Source organism: Elephantulus edwardii, unplaced genomic scaffold (assembly GCF_000299155.1).
Source record: "Elephantulus edwardii isolate Elephantulus edwardi_28Jun2011 unplaced genomic scaffold, EleEdw1.0 scaffold00116, whole genome shotgun sequence".
NCBI lineage: Eukaryota > Metazoa > Chordata > Mammalia > Macroscelidea > Macroscelididae > Elephantulus > Elephantulus edwardii.
This window is the reverse complement of record NW_006399866.1, coordinates 9555265-9578398: the sequence shown is the minus strand read 5'-3', so window position 1 is coordinate 9578398 and position 23134 is coordinate 9555265. Positions and strand designations below refer to the sequence as shown.

Below are 23134 nucleotides of genomic sequence, written 5' to 3'. Positions count from 1 at the left end.
TTCCCTCCAAATTCCTTTGCCTTGATCTTTCTGAATCAGAAGCCCCTAACAAGTAGATTGTGGCAGGAATTTTTACAGGAAGAGGGTTGAGTTTTTAGTTGAACTATAGACAAATAAGAAGTAGAATCTGTCTAGGGAAAAGCAGGGGTTTTGGAGTCAGTGATATCTGGATTTGGGTCCCCACTCTGAAGCTTACAAGCTACATGACAGTGGGTCTGCTGTTTCTGGACCTCAGTTTTCCCATCTGTAAAGTAGGATTATCAACAGCCCATGGATGAATAGGAAAGACCTGGCCCGTAGAGCGTGCTTGGAGAACTCTCCTTTATCTCCTGCCTGCTCCCTTCCCTGCGGCCCTCCCTCAGCCCCTTTAGACATGATCCTCTCTGGCGCTGGGTGGGTAGTGACTTGTAAAGCTCTTCTTGGCAGTGTCTTTCCCTGGACTAAAGCCCCTCTTACCAGAAACTTAGTTATGAAGATTCCTCTTAGTTCTAGACATACCAGCTCTTAGTCATTTACCAGACCATCAATTTGGTGAGGTCTTGGAGAGCAGTTTTTGGGGTTCCTGCCCAGTGGGGGGCAATGACCTCTCATGACCTGCCAACCCCTGTATCTTCCCACACACTTAGCACAGACCCCAGTCTAGAGCAGAGAGAGGGCCTTTTCTGTGGGAGAACAGCTGAGAAAGGAGGACGCTGGTGGCCAGCATTTTTGTATTGCAGAGTAGCAACCCTTGGGTATACCGAAGTGGTTATTGGCGAAGATGTCTCTCAGGTTCATGTCCTGGCTCCAATACCTGTGATCCATGTGGCCTGGGTAAATCTCTTAACCTTTCTATGCCTCCGTCTTCTCATCTGTAAAATGGGGACAACGATGTGCCATGTCTCATGGTGGAGCTGTCAGAATGGGATTGACCAAAAGAGATGTGATGCTTAGCACATGGCCCAGCATGAACATTCATGGTGTGTTCTCTCAGGATAACCCTAGGGACCTGAGGCCCCAGGGTCAGTTATGAGACAATGCAGATGGCTGCCTCTGGGTACAGATGTTGGAGAACCCTCTTAATCACATGGGGAATGTATTGGTAAATGCCTGCAAGGTCCCTGTCCTGGGAGACTTGCCCTCGTCCTAGCTGGTGAATGACAAGGTTGAATTCAAACCCAGGCTACTGGTCTCACAGCCTTGGCGATTTGGAGGCTGGCTGAAGTGGGATGAGGAAGAGGGGATTCAGAGGTGGATACTGCCTTAGTTTCCACCCTTTAGGAGGCCTGTGAGTCAGTGGGTGGATGAATGAACAGTAGTGTACAGTGCTACTCAGAGGCCTATGGGCCAAGTGTGGTGCCTTCTCAGATAAAGACAGAGCCTTTCCTCTGAAGATAGTTTCCAACCTTTCCCCAGAGGACTCCCTAAGGGCAGAGGACGGTGAACATGTCACCCCGAGGGGTCTGGGGGTACAGCCCGAAGCAACCGCACAGCCTGCAGGAATCACAGGTTTTATCTTAAAATTCATGCGCATTTTACATTCTGTGCCCTCTCACATCCGTTCTGTTGTGTGCACAATCCCCCCTGAGTAACAGCATGCCTCGGGAAGCTTCCCCGTGTTTATTTGTTTATCCTGCTGCTTTCTGTACCCCAGGTCCTTGACTCTGTCAGCCTCAGGGGTACATTCCAGTGCACAAGCTCAGCCACAGAAGGGGAGGCAAGGTCCCATCTGCATGTCAGAAAGTGACTTCAGTGGGCCATTCTTAGCAGGAGGACTTGGTGGGAGAGTCCCTGGCTCCAAAGAGTCCGGTGGTGCCAGTGGGAAGTGAGATGCACACACAAGCAGAGGTGGAAGACAGGAGGGGAGGCCTGCCCAGCTTCAGCCCAGGATGCCCGTCCACAGGGCACAGACGTGAGCTCCTGCCCTTTGTCTCACTGGTCTTCTTAAAACAAGACTGGAAAAGATGGGATAATAATAGGCATAGATCAATAGTAATTATATAAAACACAATGTATATGAATGATTGTATGAAACACAATATAAATGAATGATTGTATAAAGTTCAAAATACATGAATTAAAACACAATGCAGACAAACTTTTTATGTATGGAAACCAATGTAAAAACTACAAAGAGAGAGAGACTTGTACAGAGAGGGCAAGAGATCTTACCTATTTGTCAGCATGCATGAAGATGCACTGTATAAAAGTGCCATGAATGAAGGAAAGTGTGAAACACAATGTATATGAATTTATAAGCAAACCAGTATAAATTTTTTTTAATGCCACATTTGTGGGTCCAGACTGGCTGTGTTTGGCAACTTCAGAGGGTCACCCAGCCTCTCCTGGGGCAGCCGCACCTCAGGCCTGTCAGCCAGCAAGGGTTCCGCTGCCCTGTGTTGAGTGTGCCCTACACCCGTGGTGTCTGCTCCCTAGTGGCCTCATTTTCTGCCCCTCATTTTGTGTTCTGGAGAACAGTTTACTTCTGAAATAGCCAGTTAGAGGGGAGTTGGGTCTGCCCTTAGGACACAGAGGAAGAATGAGCATTGGATGCTGGCACATGGGCTCTGGAAGACCCGCTGTCCTCGGGCACAAAGCTCAGGAGGCTAAGGGTGAATGTCAGAGGGCATTTTCCTGGCAGACGTCCTTTCCATTCAGGTCCTAGACAGTGCATCGCATGCATAGCTGCCAGCCGCCGCCGCCTGTCTCTGTCTTTGGGGCTGTGGGAAGAGAAAGACTTTTGGTCCAGGCTCCTTTTATCATTGGAGGCACGTATGTTGCTGTGATCCTGAATGGCTTTCAGGAGCTGCTAGACTGAGATGGACTACGAAAAAAGGCCTTGCAATACTGTGGAAAATCGAGCAGTGAAACCGTGTGTCCAGAACTGATAGTGAGGATGGTTCAGGACTGGGCACTGTTATATCCGACTGTACCCAGGGTCACCATGTGTCAGGAACGACTTGTGGACAGCTGACAACAAACAGCAGAGCGACAGGATATCAATTCCCAGACTCACCTAAAGATTCAGACAGAGCTGCCCTGAACCCAGGGGACGGCCCTGCACAGGGTCTGGCTTTGAATGTATGAGATGAGAGGTGCCTTTGAGACATGAGGCGGAGTGGGAAGAAGTAGCAGCAGCTGAGATTCTCAGAGCCCCACACTGTGCTTGGTGCTCCCAGCCGACGCCTTTTATGCCACAGCAGCCCAGCAGAGCCCTGGCCTGGTTCAGGCCCATGGGAGGTGGCTGTAAATGTGTGTGGAGTGAAAGAAGGTCATTTCCTCCCCTCCTCCCTGGATTATGGGGATTAGTGGATGGGTGACAGCTCTTCTTGGGCATCACAGCATCTAATGGGTGCGTATGCCTCCATTCCTGCTTTAGAGACACCTGCCTGATGGAGAGGCCAGAGAGCCTGTCCCTGACACCAAGAGCAGGTGACCAGGACATTAGAAGAGATGTTTAGCCCAGGCGGGCACATGATGGCGCTTGACTAGAGACAACTCCGGTCCCTTCACTACCAGGGACGGGCTCCTTGACTCTCACAGTCCTCTGAGTGCAACAGTCCACACCCTGCAGGGGTCAAATGCTTCCAGAGCAGAGGGCTATGAGAGACCTACACCCTGATCTTTCCAAAGTCATGGTGTTTGGTGCAAGAACACGGGAATGGGGCCCTTCTTACAGCAGCTGCATTCTGCCTGGCTCAAAATCTGTCCTGCTTGGCCACCCAGGCTGTTCTTGGAGGTGATGATGGGATAGGGCTGTCTCCCAGGAGGCATAAGGATGGAGCTGATGAAAAAGCACAGCTTTTTAGTTGATCATATGGGGGAATGTGGGGACATCTGGCACCACCTTCCCTGGTAGAGGGACCACCATCAACTGCTCAGATTCTCTTTCTCTCCCTCTATGTTAGGTAACCTCACATGTTCACAGGTTCCGGGAAGTAGGACATGAACAATTTTGGAGTGCCTTAGTCGCATGCACCTCATGCTGTGGTAAAGCATGTGCCTGGTAGGCAGTAGTTGCTCAGTAAACACCACAGCTGTGATGAGATGGCTAAGAACATGGACTCCGGAGCCAGCTTGCTGGGGTTGACATCCAGCTCCTTTTGCAATCTCAGGCCAGTTACTTCACCTCACTATGTCTAGATGTAGATCTGTAAAATCAGAGTAAAGGCAGTACTGCCTCCGAGATGGTTGTGAGGATGGACTGAGTTGATTGTGCATGCAGAGCAGCACCTAGCACACAGCAGCCCTGTGTCAGCATCATCAATGAGAGCTATGGTCAAGGTCAAGGTGACTGAGACCAGAGCTGCATTCCAAAGTGCCGTTGACTTGTTTGTCTCCCTATCAATCAACATCTAGCCTGGAAGGCTTGAGATGGAGGTGGGGTTCCCTCTGGCCAGGTGGTAGAAAAAGCACAGCCTTTGGAATCAAGTTTGTGTTTGAGTCCTGGCCCTGCTGCTTTTGAACAGGATGACCATGGGCATGTTACTCGGCTGCTCTGCGTCTCAGCTTGCACATCTGTAAGATGGAGCGATTGGAGGGGTGGGCAGGGAGAAAATTGCGGCAATGAAGGAATGGAAATCCAAAACCTCTGTAAAAAAAAATAATAAAAAGAAAAAAATAAAAAAAAAAAGATGGAGCAATTGAAGGTCCTTGGAGAAAATGAACTGGCATGTGTTGACAGATGCTCTCATTCTCTTTTGTAGCCTGTGCCCTTGCGAGGCTGGCATGCAGGATGGCAGGACAGCCCAGCCCCATGACCCAGGGAGGAAGCCCAAACAACCTCTGTCACATCCCGGGGCCTGCACACCCTCCCGACCCACAGGTAAGCCTTTTTCCTTCGTCTGCTGTGTATTGCACAATCTCTAAGGAACACATCTCAGAGGCTGTTCTCTATAAGCCCCCATACACTGTAGGAAGCCTGTTAGCAGCCCCCAGACAAAGCCCTTACTTGAATGTTTCCAGTGACAAGGAGCTCATTACCCCAGCAAGTGAATTCTTCATTTAATTCAGCAACACACCAAGAAGCCTTCTCTGTGCCAGATTTAGGGCAGAACCTTCCCATGTGAACAGAACAACTTTACCTCAAAGGGATCAGTGCTTGTTAAAGGGACATTGAGGGACTGTGGGCACCCAGGAGACAGAGTAATGGATTTAGGGGAAGGGAGAGTAGGGTGGGACATAGTCAACATCAGAAAGTTGTTCTTTTTTACATTGAGACAAAACCTTCTCCCTTCTTTAGTCTTTATTGCATCAGCCTCTTTATCTAGAACCAGGAGAGCCTCAGGAGACACTGGTATACCTCTGCCCAGTGTCTCAGTATCTGAGGGAGGGAGCCAGTCTATTGAAGCTTTTCTACAGATGCCTTTGGCTTTCTAAGACACTTTGCATGCCTTCCTTTGCCTTTTCACATGCTATTTCTTGGAACTAGAACCCTCCTCCCTACCACACTTCACTCTTCTATGTCTCAGAACAAATGCTATTGCTTCTAGAGGTCTTGCTGACCCATTCTTTGCCAGTTGAGAGGCCACCTGTATGCTGCCACCACACCTGTGTGCACCTGGCTTAAGGCCATGAGCATGTCACATTAGCTCCTGATTGCCCTCCCTTTCCAGAGTTCCTCTGGGCTTGGGACTGCACCAGGCCAGGCACAGTTACTGTTAGGTGCCATCAAATAAGCTCTGGCTTCTATCAACCTGTTGGACACCAGAACGAAATGCTGCCTGATCCTGTACTGTTCTCACACTCCCTCTGGAACCTCTTGAGCCACAACAAAGCACGTTCCAAACTAGTAAGCCAGGAAGACTTCCTGGAAGAAGCAGCAGATAGGGGCCTGGAGAGACCAGAGAGCTGGCCTGGAGAGGTCAGCTAGGGCCAGATTGTGTAGGGTCTTATGGGCCTATCAGCATGAATTACATGAACATGACCAAATTCTAGGTCAGAAGGAAAACTCAGAGAGCCACCTTCCCAGACTGTGGAGGGCTTCTCATAGTATGTAACTCCTAAGTTCCTGTTGGAGGACTCCAGGCTGATAATGCTGCAGAGTCTGGTGGTGTAGACTGTAGAGAGCTGTGCTGCTCACCCAAAGGTTGCGCCTCTCCGTGGTGCTAACCACCCATTCGTTCCCAGGAGAAAGATGGGCAGACTCTTCGTGTGAGATTTCAGCCTTGGAAACTTGGAAAGAGAGGGCCAGCCCTGAGTTGGTTCTGACTCAATGGCAATGAGTGTTTTTAGTTTTGACAGTTGCACATGTTATGCATTGCACAAAAGTGCCTATCCAAGGAGGCAGATGAATCTGAAATCCTTCTCCCCCATATCCATAACCGATACTTCCTGGGGCAGGGCTGCATTAGTCAAGGGACATGATACCTTTGCTGATTCACACAGAGGCCCCTTGTGAGCTAGAGGTGTGTGTGTGTGTGTGTGTGCGCGCGCGCGCGCGCGCGCGTGCATGGCCACGTGTGCACACTCACATAAACACTTGAGGATTCATTGGTACCTGTACTTTTCATACTCTTATTTCCATTTCTGGACAGGAGACAGGGCCCTTTTACTGGGTGGAATTTAGGGAGGCAGATCTCAGAAAGCAGGGAAGCCAGTGGCTGCTATTGGTCCAGAATCCACCAGGATATTGAGCTGATGGCTGGGGGCAGTTGGGGCCTCCTCAGGTAATGTAGCAATTTGTCATATTAAGTCATTCACTAACAATTGAATCCCTCTTGATTAATCTCTCAGAATTAGCCAGTTGTATTTCAAGCAATTAGGGTTAATTACAGCCTCATTTGGCAGAGGAGAGAGCCCCATAATTATTTCACGAACAAGGCTAGGAAGCGGTGGGATGCACCGGCAGCAGCGTCCACAGCGTCTTGTCTCACATGTTGGAGTGGGTAATGACACAGTTAAGTGTAATTGGGCTGTGCTTCGGCCATGGCTGTTGAATGAAGATGCCCTCAGTCCCCCCAGCATCTGGCTAGGTTTGCAGAACAGGGGCTCAGAGCAGCGTTTGCACTGAGACCACGCCAGGTTGGAGTGGGAGGTGAGGAGAATCCAGACACTTTCTCACTCTCCGTCTCAGGAAGCACTGTATTTAAATACTGTATGGGGAAGCATCAAAAGCTAAATCTGGCCTATTTCAGGACACAGAAATGCCTCAAACTGACAGCAGATGCATGTTTCTTTATGGCAGGAAGCACTGATGTTTCCTGGGGCCATCCTTAGGTGAGGGGCAGGCTTCACGGACAGCACAAATGCTCTGATGTGGGCCTGGCTGAATCTAGTTCCCATTGCCATCCCTTATCAGCCATGTAACCTCTCTGAGCCCAAGTTTTCTCATCTGTAAAATGGGGGCAATGACAGTACCTCCTTCATGAGGCAAACATGAGGACTAAGTGATATCATACAATACAAACATTCAACATGGTGCCTGATATCATGGAGACTGAAAGAACAATGGGGTATTTGGTCTCAGAAAATTTTGTCTTTTATTTTAATTTTCACAGCAAACTCCTAGAGTTTGTATAATAGCCCCAGTATAAGAAGATGATTTATCAGACATCCAAGTTGTGGATTTTGTTGACTTTATGTGCCCACAGTGAATGGTTTGTTCATTTCAAGAAGCTTTTGAGCCCTGTGTGTAGTCAGTACATGAACATACATTTGCTGAATCTGGAAAAATCCCATGTGAAACTCGCATGTACTTGGGAAAACTGAAAATGCTGGCTTTTGCTGACATTTCTGATAAACAAATGATTAAAATTCAGACAAGAAGCTTCATGGGCCCCATACTTCATCATTTTACCATTTTGCTGGAGACCAGTTTCCTGGAGAATGAAACATAATGCTAGACTAACCCACTAAGAACACATGGATTTCCAAGAAGGAAAAAGGGGTCTTTGCCTGAGAAAGCCCTGTTAATGCATCTTCCATCTGGAAAGTCTTTGCAAACCTGCTCACAACCTGCCAAGTTCGGTTCTACTCAGGCACTATTTTGAGAGAGGAATGTACATAACTTTACAGTGGCTTGGACAGCTGTCGCTGTATGAGGTCTCCACAGCACAGGCTGAAATCTTTAGGAAAATCTTCCCAGAGAAATGATGGCAGTTGGATAAGGGTTAATGACTAAAGATTAAAAGAAAAACTCCCCAGTTGCTGTCAAGCCAATTTAGCTCTTGCTTCCCCATGGGGATCAAAGTAGAGCTGGGCTCCACACTGTTCCGAGTAGCTGACTTTTGAAGAATAAGTCACCAGGCCTTTCTTCTGATGTACCTCTGTGTCGACTCAGACAGCCATTCTTCTAGTACACAGCCTAGTGGTCATTGCATTACCTAGGAACTCTAGCCATCATTAAAATTCATGAAACACTGGCTGAATGTGTCAGTTTAAACAGTTGTCTGACATGGTGTCTGGGGTCTGCCCTCTAGGGGCTGGTGTTCTGCTGGGAAGCCACCCATGTAGACAAATGAAGATGGCACAGAGAAGTGGAAGCCAAGAGCATGGGAAGGACAAAAGGATGGAGAAGTCGACTCTGTCCAGGACTAGATTGGAGCAGGAGAGCTCTAGAGAGGAGATGATGGACAAACTGACATGATCTGGAGTTTGGAGCAGGACAGGAGGAGAAGGATATTCCAGGAAGAGGAAAGAGTGTCATGTAGGCCCTGAAAGTGCAGTACTAGTTAGGTTAAACGAGATAGAAGAGTAGCTGGGGTTTATGGCAGGCCTTGAATCCTGCCACACTGTCTGAAATTGATCTGTAGTTAATGAGTTTTTAGTGACCAACAACGCCCTTGGCCAGGAGCTTTAAAAACATCACTGTTGTCAGTACCAGGTGCTGTCAGGTATTCTGACTCATGGTGACACCATGAGCTGTAGGAAAGCTGCATTCAGTAGGATTTTCAAGGCTGTGGTCTTTCAAAAGCAGATCACCAGACCTTTCCTCTGAGGTATCTAGAGGAGGGCTCAAACTACCAACCTTTCATTGAGTTATTGAGTTCTTAACAGTTTGCACCATCTGGGGACTCCTGTGGTCACTGACAGCCAGCGAGGAAGGTGAACAAGAGGAGATGAGGAGGTGGCTGCAGCCATCCAGGTGAGACTGCCCCAGCCCAAGTGAGTGTCCAGCTATGGGACTGGACACAGGAAGAGAAGTCCAGAAACTTCCTGGGGGAGATTCAACCACACTGGTAACTGAAGCACCAAGGGAGAGGAAGTCATCAAGGACAACTCTACCATCCACCTTCTGGCTTGATAGCTAGATCTCTTTTTCTTTTGGGTTATTTTTTTGTGGTTTTGGGGGTTTTTTCCTTATTTTGGGGTTTTTTTTTTTGGATGGTTGTTGTGTGACGTTGAATCAGATCCAACTGGTACAGGAGGATATTGCCCTTCCTTCTTCAGCAGAGCATCTCGTGGATTCAAACCATGTGCGCTTGGGATTGCAGCACAGCTTCTTGCCACTAGGCCCCCAGAGCTCCCCAATAGCTAGATCTCTTGATGACTTTTCTCCCTTTAAACTCTTGCATCTTGCCATTTGAGCTTTTACCTCTCATCCTGTATGTTCTAAGTGCTCACCTTTCTCTGAAGGCTATCCTGGAGGAATGCCTACATCCAGGCTCTTTTCACTTTTGTCAGTAGGCATCTTCTGCCTGGGAGTCTCATGTACTCTGAAGAGTGGAGACTGGTGGTGTTGGCTATATTAGAAGTATGGTACCTGGTCCTAACCTCATACAGTCCTCCTGCCTTCTCCCAGAAGGAGGTCTTATTCACTCAGCTTGAGTGTGGAGTGAGGAGCCTGAGATAAGAATCTTGCCCATTTAGTCCTTGAGTTGGGATTTATGCAAATCTTTGTGACTGCATGAGCTCCTGATGGCAACAACAATTTGTGCTGAACAGCTTACCAAAAATTGGCAATTAAAATTCATACAACAGCACTGCAGAAGAAATGCCTGGTGATCTACTTCCATAAATATTACTGCCAAGAAAATCCCATGGAACTCAATTCTGTTCTGCAATGTCATGAGGTAGAATAAGTGTGTTGACTCTGTGTGTGTGTGTGTGTGTGTGTGTGTTGGAAACACATACGAGCAGTCTGGCTTTTTGACTCTAGGTTTGTACAAATATGAGTATATATTGGCTCTTGGTTTAAAATTAGTCAGATTGGAAGGAGCCAAGAAGGGTTGGCCTCGTAAGAGTCTGACAATGTGGACTCTTTGTAAATTATGCCCTTCTCTTGTGCATGCAGATTTAAAACATGCCGCTATATACACATACACTTAATCCGTTCCAAGTTCCCTGCACACAGTGTCAGATGTCTTTGAAGGTGAAATTCGTTTACAGGAGATGTCATCCTGATGAAGTGTGCTTTTTAAAATCATAGAAATGGTTGCCTTAAAATTAATGATGCATTGCAAATATCAGAGGGAAAAAAACCTCATCCAGTATAAAGATGATTAAAATTCAGGTCAGAAGTCTGACTTAGTCAGGCTAAATTTTTTAATGAGATTTCAGAAAATTAATTGGGCGAATGCATTTTTCCTCTTTTAACATGCAGTTTTATGCTTGTTTTTATTGTGTTTTTGTTTTTTGGCCTTTTTTTTTTTTTTAAAGGATTTGTTCATGGATGAGGCTTATTGTGGTCCAAATGTTTTCAATTAGATGAGTGTGGGGCTGGGAGTTTTTATGGCCTATTCAGCCTGACTTGAGAAGGGACCTGAACCCTTTGTGGGAGAGAGCCTGTCTGCAGGGGTCCAGGGCCTCTTGGGCGAGCCCCTCCTTGGCCTGAGAAGGTTAGAAAGCAGCATGCGAGATCAGTCATGGTTTCCAGGTGGGCAGACAGTCAATCTCCTAGCACAGCCCCAGGAAGGGAACTTGAGAGGGACCTAATGTTTAGCACTGCCCCTTGAAGATGCCTACCAGGAAGGTGACATTGATAGTAATGAGGTAGATGACATAATGATGATAAAAATGGTAACAGGTAATGTTTTTTATTGTTGTGTACTATCAAGTTGGAACTAACTCATAATTGGCCTGCCAGAGGGTTTTCAGAAGCAAAGGATGAAATTGTCAGTCTTTCTCCCGTGGAGCATCTGGAGGATTCAAACTGTGTGCTTTTGGGTCAGTAGCACAACCTCTTACCACTCAGTTGCTAGCGCTCCCCAATAAGAAAGATGCTATCAAGAAGACAGTAAGGTAATGATGATATAGTCACAGGCTGCTCCCCTCATGCAGAAGTTCAGTTTTACTCCACGGTTTTACTCAAGGTTACTCCCAACTCCCTCTGACCAGCAGACCCTAGATAAGAGAGGGGAAATGAAGGTGGTGAGAACAGTACCCAAGAACACCCTTAGCTTGTTCCTCAGAGAAAACTGTTTAATTTTAACTGGCTCTGTTTTCCCCAGAAGCCAGCAGGGGTCAGTAAGCTTCAGTTGACTACTTTTAGGAAAGATGATCAGTGCAGTAGATCACTAGTTAATGAATCCTGTGGGGGCTCCTTTTCCTCCAACTGCTCTGGGGCCCACCCTGGGATGGGAGCTTTGGGACGTGTTACCCATACAGCCATGTTTGTCCAGTGATCTCAAGCTTCACAGACCCTCTTTGCCAGCATCTCCTTCTGGGATGTGCAGAGACATCTTGGTTGCCTATGTTATTAACGTCCTTGTGTTAGGGACCACGGGTCCAGGCTCAATGGGCTGCAAAGACAAAAGCAGAATGCCCCAAGATGGGAGGAAGGGCTTGAGGCAGTGACACAAGAAGACCAGATGTTTAAGGGCAAGAACTTTTCCCTTTTCCACTCAGAGGCCTTGAGTTGAACCAGCTGGCTCAGCTGTCTGTGCCCAGAAGTCTGCGTCCTTCAGTGGCCCCCATCTAGCCAGCGTGACCCTCCAGGGAGAGGAGCCTCACCCTAGCCCCTGCAGGGTCAGTGGTTGCTCCTGGAACCTGCCCAGCCTGTGCCCAGTGCCCAGACCCTAGCACTGGGCAGTGCTGCTGGTGTAACCTGCCCCCACCACAGAGGCTCCCTGCTTTAATGAGGCCGAATGGATTGTGACAGGAATGCAAATCTGGGTCATTGCGTATGCAGATGTGCAGCCTAAGTTGCAGGATGCTGGCTGTGATATCACCCACATCAGCCAGGCACCTTGGGCCTTGCTGTGGAGCTGGGCAGAAGGCCCCTGGGCAGGGAGGAGAGTGGCCAGCGTCCCACCCTAGGGACCTTTGATGGTTCCCCAAAACCTCCACTGCACTAGGAGGGAAACTGAGGCTCAGAGAGGGCCGACCCCCATCCATGTCAATTGGCAGCATAACCATGTTAAAGCTCAGACATTTAACTGGACATGCAGTTCAAGTTCCAGCTCTCTTCAATCTTCCATGTGACCCTGTGCCTCAGTTTCTTTATAAAGTGAGATTAGTAGCCCTTGCTTTGTGACTGTTGGTAGACTTAAGTAATAAAATCTAGCTGATCTGGTGATGACACAAAATAATACTGGGGTTTTTTTTTTTAGTTTTCTAGTATCTCTTGATACTAAATTATATGATTCTTCCATATGCCACGTAAAGTACATTAGCTTTTTACGAAGGTGTGTGATTTTGGCTGCATTCACAGGTGACAGTGGCTGGACTTCAGAATCCCACTGTGTGTCAGGCTGTTTCGAGTTAATTCTTTCATCATTCTACAAACACAAAACAGTGTGGGGACTAGGGCAGGGACCCTGTGGTCTGAGAACCAGGCGGCACAGGCCTCTGGCTCAGATTCCTGGAAGAAGTGCACCTGAAGCAGGAAGTGGCAAGCCTCTCTAGTTGTCAGATTTTGAAGGAAGAGTAGAATCTGAATTGGAAGATCACCAGGTGGAGAGCAATAACCTTCGGCTGCAGAGACCTGAGGTCCCGAGTCCATGTCCCAGTTCTGACCACCTTACATGAGATTTGGAGCAAGTCCCAGTTCTATCCACTTAACATGAGATTTGGGGCAAGTTGCAGCCCCCTGCAAGCCTAGGTTTCCTGAAATGGGAGTGGAAGATGCCCACTACTAAATCTCTTCAGAAGTTTACACCAGCTGCATGAACGTTGTATGCAAAATGCCTGACACACAGTAAGTGCTCAGTAAATGCCTGCTCTTATGTGGGCTCAGCGTATAGGCAATGGTAGTTGCCATATAATCTCCCAGAGACACAAGGCGTGTGGTGCGTAGATCATCATCTTCCTCCTTCACCAGGCGAGAGTGCCTTCAGATCACCCAGAAGAGAGTCAGGCCTCAGGACTTCAGAGTTAAGGTTGGCCTTCACTCTTTTTTTTTCCCCCCCCGAATTAACAAAGTTTATTTCGAGTTCAAACCCGGGCTCCCGCGTGCTGACACAGCAGCATCCAACCGAGAGCTGGCCTTCACTCTTGCAGGAAGGAGGGAACACGACTGTAGGACTACAAGACGTGGCGTTCCAAGCCAGAGTTTGTTTGACACAGAGCTGGTACCGCACAGAAGGCTGGGAGCAGGATCTGGAAATCGTTCCTTGGGGTCTCCTTAGTACTTCCTTCTCTCCCCACCACTGCCCCAAAGCATCAGGGGCCCCACAGAGCCTACTGTGTGATAAGTTGTTTTTGTTGTTCACACATAATCACATAATCTTCATAGCACCCCTTGTCCCTGCTTTATAGATGAGGACAGTTAGGCACAGAGGGGTATGTCACTTGACCAGGGTCACCAGCAGTCCGCAGGGAGGACCTGATCTGGAACCCATGCTGTGAGCCCCCACTCCACTGCTAACCACACATGGTCCAGAAGCCCCTTCCAGGCCAGTATGGTCTCCATGTTTGTATTTGGGCAAAGGGAGAATTCCAGAATGGAACCTAGTGCCTTCACCCCCAGGGCTGCTTCTGTGTTAGATGTTTTCGTATCAGAAAACTCAGCTGCTAGTCCTTGCTGTAATGGGACTTTCAGTGTTTCTGCCCCCCACTTGCACCCCCAAGACTGACCTGAACAATTACGTCTTTACACCTACTGTGTGTGAGATATCCAGCAATGACCAAGACCCTGTCCTCGTGCCACCCTCTAGCTGGACTCTAGTGTCAGGGACCCGGCAAGAATGGGGAGTGGAGCTGCAGCCAAAATGAATCCTTACACCCTGGGAATTCAGGGGGGGAGGCTGTGCCCACTCTCTCTGGGAAGGCTGCACAGAGCCGCAGGCCACCAGCTGGGCTGACCCCTGGGGCCCACTTTGATCATCTGTCAAATGGAGAAATTATAGGAACCATCAGGCCGGGCCTCCCTCACCTCCTTCGTCCCTTCCCAGGGTCTGGCATCAGTGCCCCCTCGTCTCTTTCCTCAGAGCCTGTTTGTGCATGTTTCCTGGCCACATGCAGCCTCACCTGGGCCACCATCCCAGAGTCTGCAACTCAATCATGGGTTGCACTGCTGTCCTCTCAGCGTCATCCTGAAGTCTTTGGTTTCTTCCTGTCACAGGAAAGGGGGTGGTTTATCCAGAGAAGGATAAACACTATAGAATGGATCCTGTAATAAGAGGGGACGCTGGATAAATAGCCTCAGTTCTCGCTCGCACAGTGTGGGGTAGTTGTGGGGATTGAGTGGTGCAGTGGGGAAAGGACTTCAGTAGCAGGTCTGATAATAAAAGTTTCTCCCTCACTTGAGGGGTGCTATTGGGGGTTCTGGAAGGGACAGGCCTGTCCACACTGAAGCCTTCAGATGTCCCCTTCTCTCCCTTCCAGAGGCATCCAACTACCCTGTCTTTTCGCTGCTCGCTGGCAGACTTCCAGATTGAGAAGAAGATTGGCCGAGGGCAGTTCAGTGAGGTGTACAAGGCCACCTGCCTGCTGGACAGAAAGACGGTGGCTCTGAAGAAGGTGCAGGTGAGCCAATGTCCCCATGGAGTCAAAGCCAACATCTCATTAACAGCTACTGGATCCTACATGGTGTGGCCCCAGGCGTGCCCCTTCCCTTTCCTCCTTCTGGGAAATAAGTACCCAGTTCACTGGGCTGAGGACGGTAGCAAACATAAGGGACAGATGAGCCCATGTGGAGCAGCTGGGCTGCACTGCAAACTTCTCACCAGTAGCCTCATGGAACCATGACAGCCACCCTAAGAGTGGGGATCATTATCCCACTTTTCAGACAAGAAATGCTTTGAGTCGAATGGCTCACTGAGGCCGCGAGGGAGTGAGGGGGTGGCGATTCAGACCCAGGCATGACTCACCTGTGCTCGCAAAGCTCCGGGCTCAGAGCATCCTTCCCGACCTCCTTGTCCCTCCCAGGTGGAGGTACAAGTGTGGAACAAACAGGGTTTAAGCAGCAAAGCCAGACCAGGAAGCATTTTAGCGAGAGCCACTGGGCCCATTTTGCTGGAGGAAATTGGCTTTAAATCCTCAAGCAAGGCTTTCTGAGTCCCTTAGTTTGCTCATTTGTCCTCAAAGCAAGAGATTAACAGCCTGGGCCAAAGGTGCCCAGGAGAGGGGAGGCCGTTTAGACAAAGTCACAGGTGGGGCAGGAGGGGGTAAAGAGTGCTCATTTTCTTGTTATGAACATTGTGGGTGACCTCCAAGGCCCGTGCTGGCTCGGGGGCGGGGGAGGACAGTGATGGGTCCTGGGTTCAGGAAAAGCCGCTTTCTGCTCTTCATCTTCTAAGGAGGCTGAGGGGATGGTACCTCCTGACTCCTTGGAGTTGTCACAGTGCCTAGAACAAAGGGAGTACTCAGTAAGTGCGTTAGGAGGTCCCTTGGTGAGTAAGTCTGAGCAGGATTTGAACCCGACCCTCGTCGTGCCCTGTAGGGGTGTTGGATGTGATATATTAACTATTCACTTTCTCTTTTCCTCCCTCACAAGATATTTGAGATGATGGACGCCAAGGCAAGGCAGGACTGTGTCAAGGAGATTGGCCTTCTGAAGGTGAGTTCCTGGCAGCTTCCCCTCATTCCTCTGGGGTCGCCAAGCTCCAGCCTGGGCTGCCATGTCCAACACAACTCACCGGGCAGGGCCCAAAGCCCCCAAAACTTTTAGAAGGAATCCCAGCTTGGAGGCAGCAGCCCATTCATTCCCTGTCTCCTGGCTGATTGGGGGGTGGTGTCTACCCTCATTGTCCCTCCACTCCCAGACTTAGCTCTCCTTACTCTAATCAATGCCACAAAGTAGCCTGTACACCCGCTTGCCAGAGGGCAGGTCCAGCGTGGCCTTCTCATCAGAATATGGTTCTGTGTGTTTCCATCTCCTTCCTTCTTCCCCCCCCCCTTTCAGGCTCTGTTCTTTTATTTTCTCATTGTGGCAGTGCACACACATTCAGCCCTGACAATGCGTTTATCCCGCTGACACATGCCTCTCTCCTGGAAGTGGGTTGGCAGTGTCAGTGTGGGGCCTTGGAGAGGTTCACAGTCAAGGTCACAATGTTGGGCTCTTTCTCAGGTCTCCCATAAGGAGTCAGACCACACAGCTTGGCTGCAGTCCTGCAATAGGATCCTCCAAGGGTGTAGCCTGATGTGCCTCCCCTCTGGACAGAGCCTTGCTTCAAGTGAGGTGGGCTGACAGGACCGGGTTCTCTCAAGATAACAGGCTCGCCCAGAACAAAGCAATTGATGGTGGCAACAGGGGTCTGTCTTCCTGTTGGCTTCCATGTTCATCTCTCCAAAATCAGAACAATTTCCTGGCCCTCGACACAATGCTGCCCTCTCCTGGAGAGCCCTCCCCGCTCCTTATTGCTCCGATCCTGTCTAAGACCTCAGAGGAGAGTGAGGGGGAACCTGGGCATGGAGAAAAGATGTGAGCTTTGGAATCACAGGGACCTGAGTTCAAATTATGTCTTTGTTTAATAGGCTTTGTGACCTTAAGCAAGTGACTTAACCTCTCTGAGCCTCGGCTTGCTCACCTGCTCAATGGCAAGAATATCTGGTGCATGGAGTCTGGGAGGATCAAGAGGAGCAGTTGCTCATGCCGAATCCTCCTCCATTCCCAGGAAGCACACAGAGTTACTTGGCAGCTTATGGCAAATTGGGACTGCCCATGGCAGGAATGCTCATCAAGGCAGCTGCCACAGAACTTCAGATAGGCTTTTGAACCTGCCAGGCCCTGTCCTGGGTTCTTGGGTCTGGGCCTTGCCTTTGTGGGGAACAGGTGGGCAGCAGGTGGTGACTGTCTGGGCTAATGCAGTCCAGTGAGCCCAAGGAAACCCCTGCTTCCCAGGAAAGCTCTACAGAGTCCAAGGCACTGGCCTGGAATCATCCAGAATGCTGGCAGCAGGGGCTTCAACTGTGGGGATGCAGGGATGAGGATGGAGGGGTTCATGGGATCAGACTGTGGTGGTTTCCGATTCCAGGCTCAGGATAGCAAGCCTGAAGGTGGGAGCAAAGGGGAGCTGGAGCTGGGAGTGGGGGCGTGGCTAAATGAAAGCTGTGAGCTCATGCTGTGGCCACCAGTGTCAGTGGTTCCCCACAGTGTTAAGACTGAACGAAGGAGGCCAGAGAGAGGTGTCTTTAATGTTACATAGCTTGAAAAAGAGCCTTCAGGTGCTAACAGCTTTGGGGCTTGGCTATGACTGCAGGGCCTCTGATTTTCCAAACCCTGGGGATGAATTGTCCGTTATCTCTCCTTGCTTCCGTCACACATGGAAGCCTACACCCACCTATTCTATTCACACTGAAGGAATTGCACCTCAGACTCCAGACCAGTTTTCCAGGGCCGCAGGTCCACAGATGTTTGCGACCATAGCCTCTCCCTTAACATGGCCCTTCTCTGGGAAGGAGCCCAGGCCACCCTGCTTCCTCTTGGCCTGGGGAGGGCATTCTGTCCCCCTGCCCAGCATTGCCATGTGGCTGAGTGCCACTGAACATGGGCTCCAGAGGTGGGCACGCCCTCACTCCAGCTCACTAGCCTATCCCAGGGGCTGCGTCTTCTGTAAAAATAAAACAATGATAACAGGGCATCGTCAGAGTGTAGAGGAGCCAGTGAGCAAATGCATTTGAGGAGCTCAAGTGCTCAGTCCCAGGCAGCTGATGTTATTGCTTCTGCCCAGCAGCCCAGGCCTGGGAACGCTGACCCACCTCCCGCTGCCTATGGGAAGTCAGCAGGATGTGCCAGGGGCACGAGGTGCTTCCTACAAGACAATGGGGAACAAGGCTTTCAGAGGGACCAGGCGACCTCATTCCTATTATTCATGCCAGGACCCCCAAGACCAAAACGTCTACCATAATGGTGGTGGGAGTGGTGACAGCCACACGTGGGGAAGTTGTAGAGTCAGAGCGTTGTTTCTGACTCGGGATGCAGGCCAGTGAGGAAGATGAGATGCAGTTGGACAGACTCAGTCCCTGTGATGTAAGGAGGGACCATGCCTCAAAGAGCACAGCCCTGGGAGTGGAGTCAGACAGGAGGGGCCTCATGCTGAGGCCAGTCTCTTCTGTCCAGTGGCTTCTCCTTAACTGACTCCGCTTGCAGGAGCTCAGAGAGAGATTTTTGTCCTCAAGAGAAGGATTGGCATGAGTTGTTACACATGGGAGAGGGAGGCTGGCAGGGCTGCCAGGAGGAGAGGGTCCTACCCTTTAGGAGTTGGCTTGGGAAGTGACAGGATGAGGATTGTGAGGCTGTGTGCCAGTGGCCCATTAATGACTGGGCCAAGGGCTCCTCGAGAGGGGAGTGACTTAGAGGCTGAATCCAGATACAGAGCGTTCTGAGGCACTGAGGCTTGTCCTGCTCCCATCAGCATCAGGGCCTTTTGAAAAACAGGATATAAACTGGCCCCTCGTGGTGGGCTGACAGAGCGCTGCAGATGAGTTAACAATGACAGGATAGTTTATTCCCCTCTGCTTCACCCTCATTTGCTTGCAGTCAGGTTTGGCTGTAAGCAGCTCTGTTTTGATTTTAGAGATTAAAGCAGTGGCCATGGCATCCTCTAGGCCAGGTAGGGGCTGATACCCCACAGACAAAGCACCCTTGTGTCTGGGTCCCCCACTGCAGCCTTGGCAAACCAGGGTTCACAGAGGGGCAGAAGGCAGATCCGTCAGGGTGGCCTTCCTGTCAGGATTGCACAAGGTGGGCCAGCAAGTGAGTGAGAGAGGGGAAGAAGGTACCAGCTGCAGTCCGCCACGTGCTGAGGACGGGGGCGAGCCACGGGGGTCTGGCCTGCCTCTGAGCATCCCAGGGAGCGACAATGACAATGATGATGATGATTATTTCCATACGTCTTTTGGGTTGTAGCACTGGACCAGACATTGCTCGATACTTCCTGGGCAAGATTTAGGGGTACAGATGGCTTTCCAGTGACACTCAACTCAATCTGATTCTGAGGGCAGGCCTTCCTCCCACAACCGACAAATACCTCAGTAGCCTGTGGCAGGTCTCCTGTTACAGAGTGCATGGCCCAGCCCGAGGCAGGCGCTAGGACCAGGCTCTGTTCTCTGCAGTAAATACCACCTCCGCGTTTCTCTCCTTGGGCAGCAACTGAACCACCCAAACATCATCAAGTATCTGGACTCATTTATTGAGGACAACGAGCTGAACATTGTACTGGAGCTAGCCGACGCGGGTGACCTCTCGCAGATGATCAAGGTGAGGTGCAGGGCAGGACAGGGCCTGGGGACTGACCCTGGCAGGAGTCTTAGAAACATACAGTCCCCTCCTAGCCTGGGTTTCTCACTGCTCTGCCTTCTCAGAGATGGCTGCTTGGGAACATCAGCCCCTGTATCAGTGCCTACAGGCCTCCGCCATGGCCCCCTCAGGGTCCTCTTGGTCTCTGCCCCAGCTGCCATCACTGGGTGTGCGTTTTCTTTCCTGTCAGCCTCAGAGATGCTCAACCCAGAGAATTCAGTCTCCATGAGCAAGACAGACATGACACTTAGATGGGCAGGTGACTCGGGAGGGCCAGCCATGCCAGAGAGGACCGCTGGCTGTCCCTCCCTGCCCCAGTGTGCCCACAGGCTTGGAGCTACTTCTTCCACCTCACGGAACCGAGACGGCACACTGGCCTAAGCCAGGCTCCAGTCCACAAAACCTAGGGGTGTGTCTTATGCCCAATTTTACACAAAGGAAAACGAAGTTCAGGTTAATTAGGAGATTTACCTGCCAGATCCCATGCCTGTAGCCTCTGTTCCCTGACCTGAGGCCCATAGTGGGCAACCTTGAAAGTAATCTCCCCAAGGGCGCACCATAATTACTGTTAATGACTAGGCCAAAGGCTCTCAAAAGGTTGAGGGTCTTTCCAGGTCTCAGGGCAATGCAGCACCAGGTCTGGCTCGTACTCTGCACTTCATGGCAAACTCCATTATTCCATCTCCTGATGAGGCTTCTGTGAGGCACAACCAGACTGAAGACACAGGTGCCCATCCACTCTGTCCTCAGCTGAGCAAAGCAGAGCTCAGAGAGGTTGAGCCCTTACCCAAGGCAGCACAGCCTTGAGGTGGACAAGCCCCACAACTGCTCGACCTGTAGGCCCACCCTCACCTCACCCTTGCTTCTTCCTCAAGGTCCTGCTCCCCCTTTCTGGTCTGGACCATGTCTCCAGGCCATCATTTGGGGTTCCCACTGCCCCCTCCTCCAGATCCCAGTCTGTCTGCCTCCTGAGCAAGGCTTGCCCACCCTCAATCCCCCACCCTGGCCCCAGACACAGTTGGAAATGGGGCCAGGAGAGGGCTCTCTGTCTTCCCACAGGCTCCGGGGAGTGAGCAATTGCTCATGCTTGCTCTTCTCAAATTTGGCTCCTAGGAATACAGCCATCGTTGGGAAGCGTCATTACTTGAGCTGTTATCACCTGCTTTTATATTTTCGTTGACATATTAATGCATTTGCAGAGATGTTAATCTTCACACAGATCCCTGGTGGGAACAGATGTGGTATATCATGTCTGAGTCCCTCCTCCTCTCCTCCCCCCACCAGCTTGACTTGCTTCTCTTTCACATGTTCTCATGCCTGCATCGAGTGCCCACCCCGTGCAGTTCTGTGCCAGAGTTCATGTTCTTTCTATTGGGAAGGCAGCCCCCTGAACATACTCTGTGAGCCAGCCAGGGCCAGTCCTGTGAAAGCCAGGGCAGCTTCCTAGAGGAGGTGACACCTGAGCTGAGACCTAAGGGCCACGGGCAGTCTAGCAGCAGAACAGTTTGTGCACGAGTTCCGGGCAGGTAATCCTGGCCATCCTCTAAGTGGAGTGGACTGTGGAGAGCATTCGATCAGGAGAAGAAGGGAGGTGGGGGAGTGTGAATCAGAGGTGGTCAGATCATAAAGGGCTGTGAAGTCCAAGCTCAGGATTTGAGACCTTGCCCAAAAGTCAGCAAGAAGCTCCGCAAGACCCACACATAGTTGATTTTGCTTTTTAGGGGAAAGATAGGGTGCTCATGAGGGAGTTGAGGGCAGTGGGGAAAGAAGTAGGAGGCCAATGAGGAAGGCTTGCCGTGGTGGGGAGGGGGCTCAGGCCTCTGCCAGTGGTGCTGCGATGGGGGTACGTAGCAGGTGGAGGAAAGACCCCACCTGCTTCACCATGGTCAGGGCACGAGACCCTCTCGGCCCAAAAGACCCCAGGCACCCCGAAGAGGCAGACACTCTAGTCAGATCCCTCCTGCTCACCCCCACTCCAGTTTCCTCCCTGCTCCTTGTCAGAGAGCGCTGTGGGACAGCAAGGCTGAAGGACTGAGATAAGCATCTTCTAGCCTTAAAGGAGGAGGAGTCACGTGGATATCCAGTGTCCCCCTCATGCCTGGCCTGTGTAGGAGGGGTTAGTGCCCTCTTCTGCTCTCCCCTTTACCCTGCGCTTCTCCTCTGGTTTCAGACACTAACCCCAGCAGCACTTCCAGCTGGCTGTGTGCTGACCACGGGCTTCAGAGCAGAGCCTAGGTTCTCTCTCTCCTCCTCCGACTGTCAGTTGGCATTGTCCCCTCCTCCTGCCCTCCTGACTCAGGACTCCTCTTCCTCCTCCCCTGCCTGGGCCTGCTCTCGCCCCCAGGGCTCAGATCTCTCTCAACTGCAGAGCCTGGCTCAGTGCTGCCCCTAATAGTTTGGACAGGCAGGGTTGAGAGACACTAAATTCAGAGTCCACACCCATGGGTGCCTTTGCCTCGGTTTCCTCCTCTGTAGCATGATCAGCACAGTCTCAGGTCCTTGGCAGGAGCTCAGTTTCCTAATCTTTCTCCCTTTCTAGCTGCCTCTGGGCTTTGGGGAATTCAAGGGCCTTGATAGGACCCAGCTGACCTCTCCATGGTCACTGGCCGGCCACACTGGCCTGAGAGCCTACGGACCAGCAGTCTCCTGTGTCCCACAGCCTCAGGGATCCAGCAGCTTCACTAGAATTATTTACGAGGGGTGGTGAAACTTGGGCTGCAGCCACCCGGAAGCCACCAGAGACTCTACGCCTTCCTGCTAAATGTCAGACAGCACATATAGGACGTGACATTTAGAAATTCACCACTCAGGGTCATGCAAATCCAGCTTAAATGCTGTAATGAGGATTAACCAACAGAACTGTGTAAATAAGGTTCTGGCCCCACCCACTACAGAGGCCTGGGCATCACCAAGGAGGGAAAGGTCTGTGATGGGGGTCTGGGGCCGCTCACATTGAGGTCTCTTTCCCAGATTGAGAGGCCTTGGAAAAGCTTCATGGGACTTTACTATAAGCCAAAGACTATGATCTATGACTGTCCTAGATCAGGATCCTACTCTCACTGATTACCTGCCTGAAGACTTGAGACTGAGCTGCGACTCTGCCTCTTATTAGCTACTGCGTGACCTTCAGTTTCCTCATCTATAAGATGGGTACAGTCATCTCTGTTGTGGACCTGGCACACACCAGGTGCTTAGCAGTGTGAGCTCAGGCCTTTCTTTCACCCCAAGCACCCTGCTGCCCTAGGTGAATGAGGATGTCTTGGGGTAGTTCCATCTTCCCTGACCAGGGCACTGGATCTTTCGTCAGCAGCTGCCTGACAAATGGGCTATAGCTTCATCTCTGGCAGTGTTGAGGAAAATACTTCCTCTTCATGAATAGTCCCTGAACAAATGCCCGTCACTCAGTTTATCCACTGCTGTTCAGTCCCCTCTGACTCCTGGTGACCCTCTGTCGCATTTCTGAAGCTCAGGAGAGGAGTGTGCTCATATTTCCCCCACAGAGTGGCTGGTAGATTGGAACCGTCATCTTTTCTTCTAGATGCCAATACATAACGCACTGTGCTACCAGAGCTCCCTCATTACTCAAATTACTGT

At 50.6% G+C, this 23134-nt stretch overlaps 1 protein-coding gene across 1 annotated transcript in view; it reads left to right on the top strand.

Annotated features, from left to right (window-relative positions):
- The first annotated feature begins 4694 nt into the window (after positions 1-4694).
- NEK6 (NIMA-related kinase 6) overlaps positions 4695-23134 on the top strand; it is a 42246-nt gene continuing 23806 nt past the window's right edge. The window contains exons 1-4 of the mRNA XM_006892581.1: positions 4695-4804; positions 14686-14826; positions 15797-15859; positions 19391-19501. Of these exons, the coding sequence (XP_006892643.1) occupies positions 4715-4804; positions 14686-14826; positions 15797-15859; positions 19391-19501 (405 nt within the window). The 5' untranslated portion in view covers positions 4695-4714. The remainder of the gene's footprint in view (positions 4805-14685; positions 14827-15796; positions 15860-19390; positions 19502-23134) is intronic.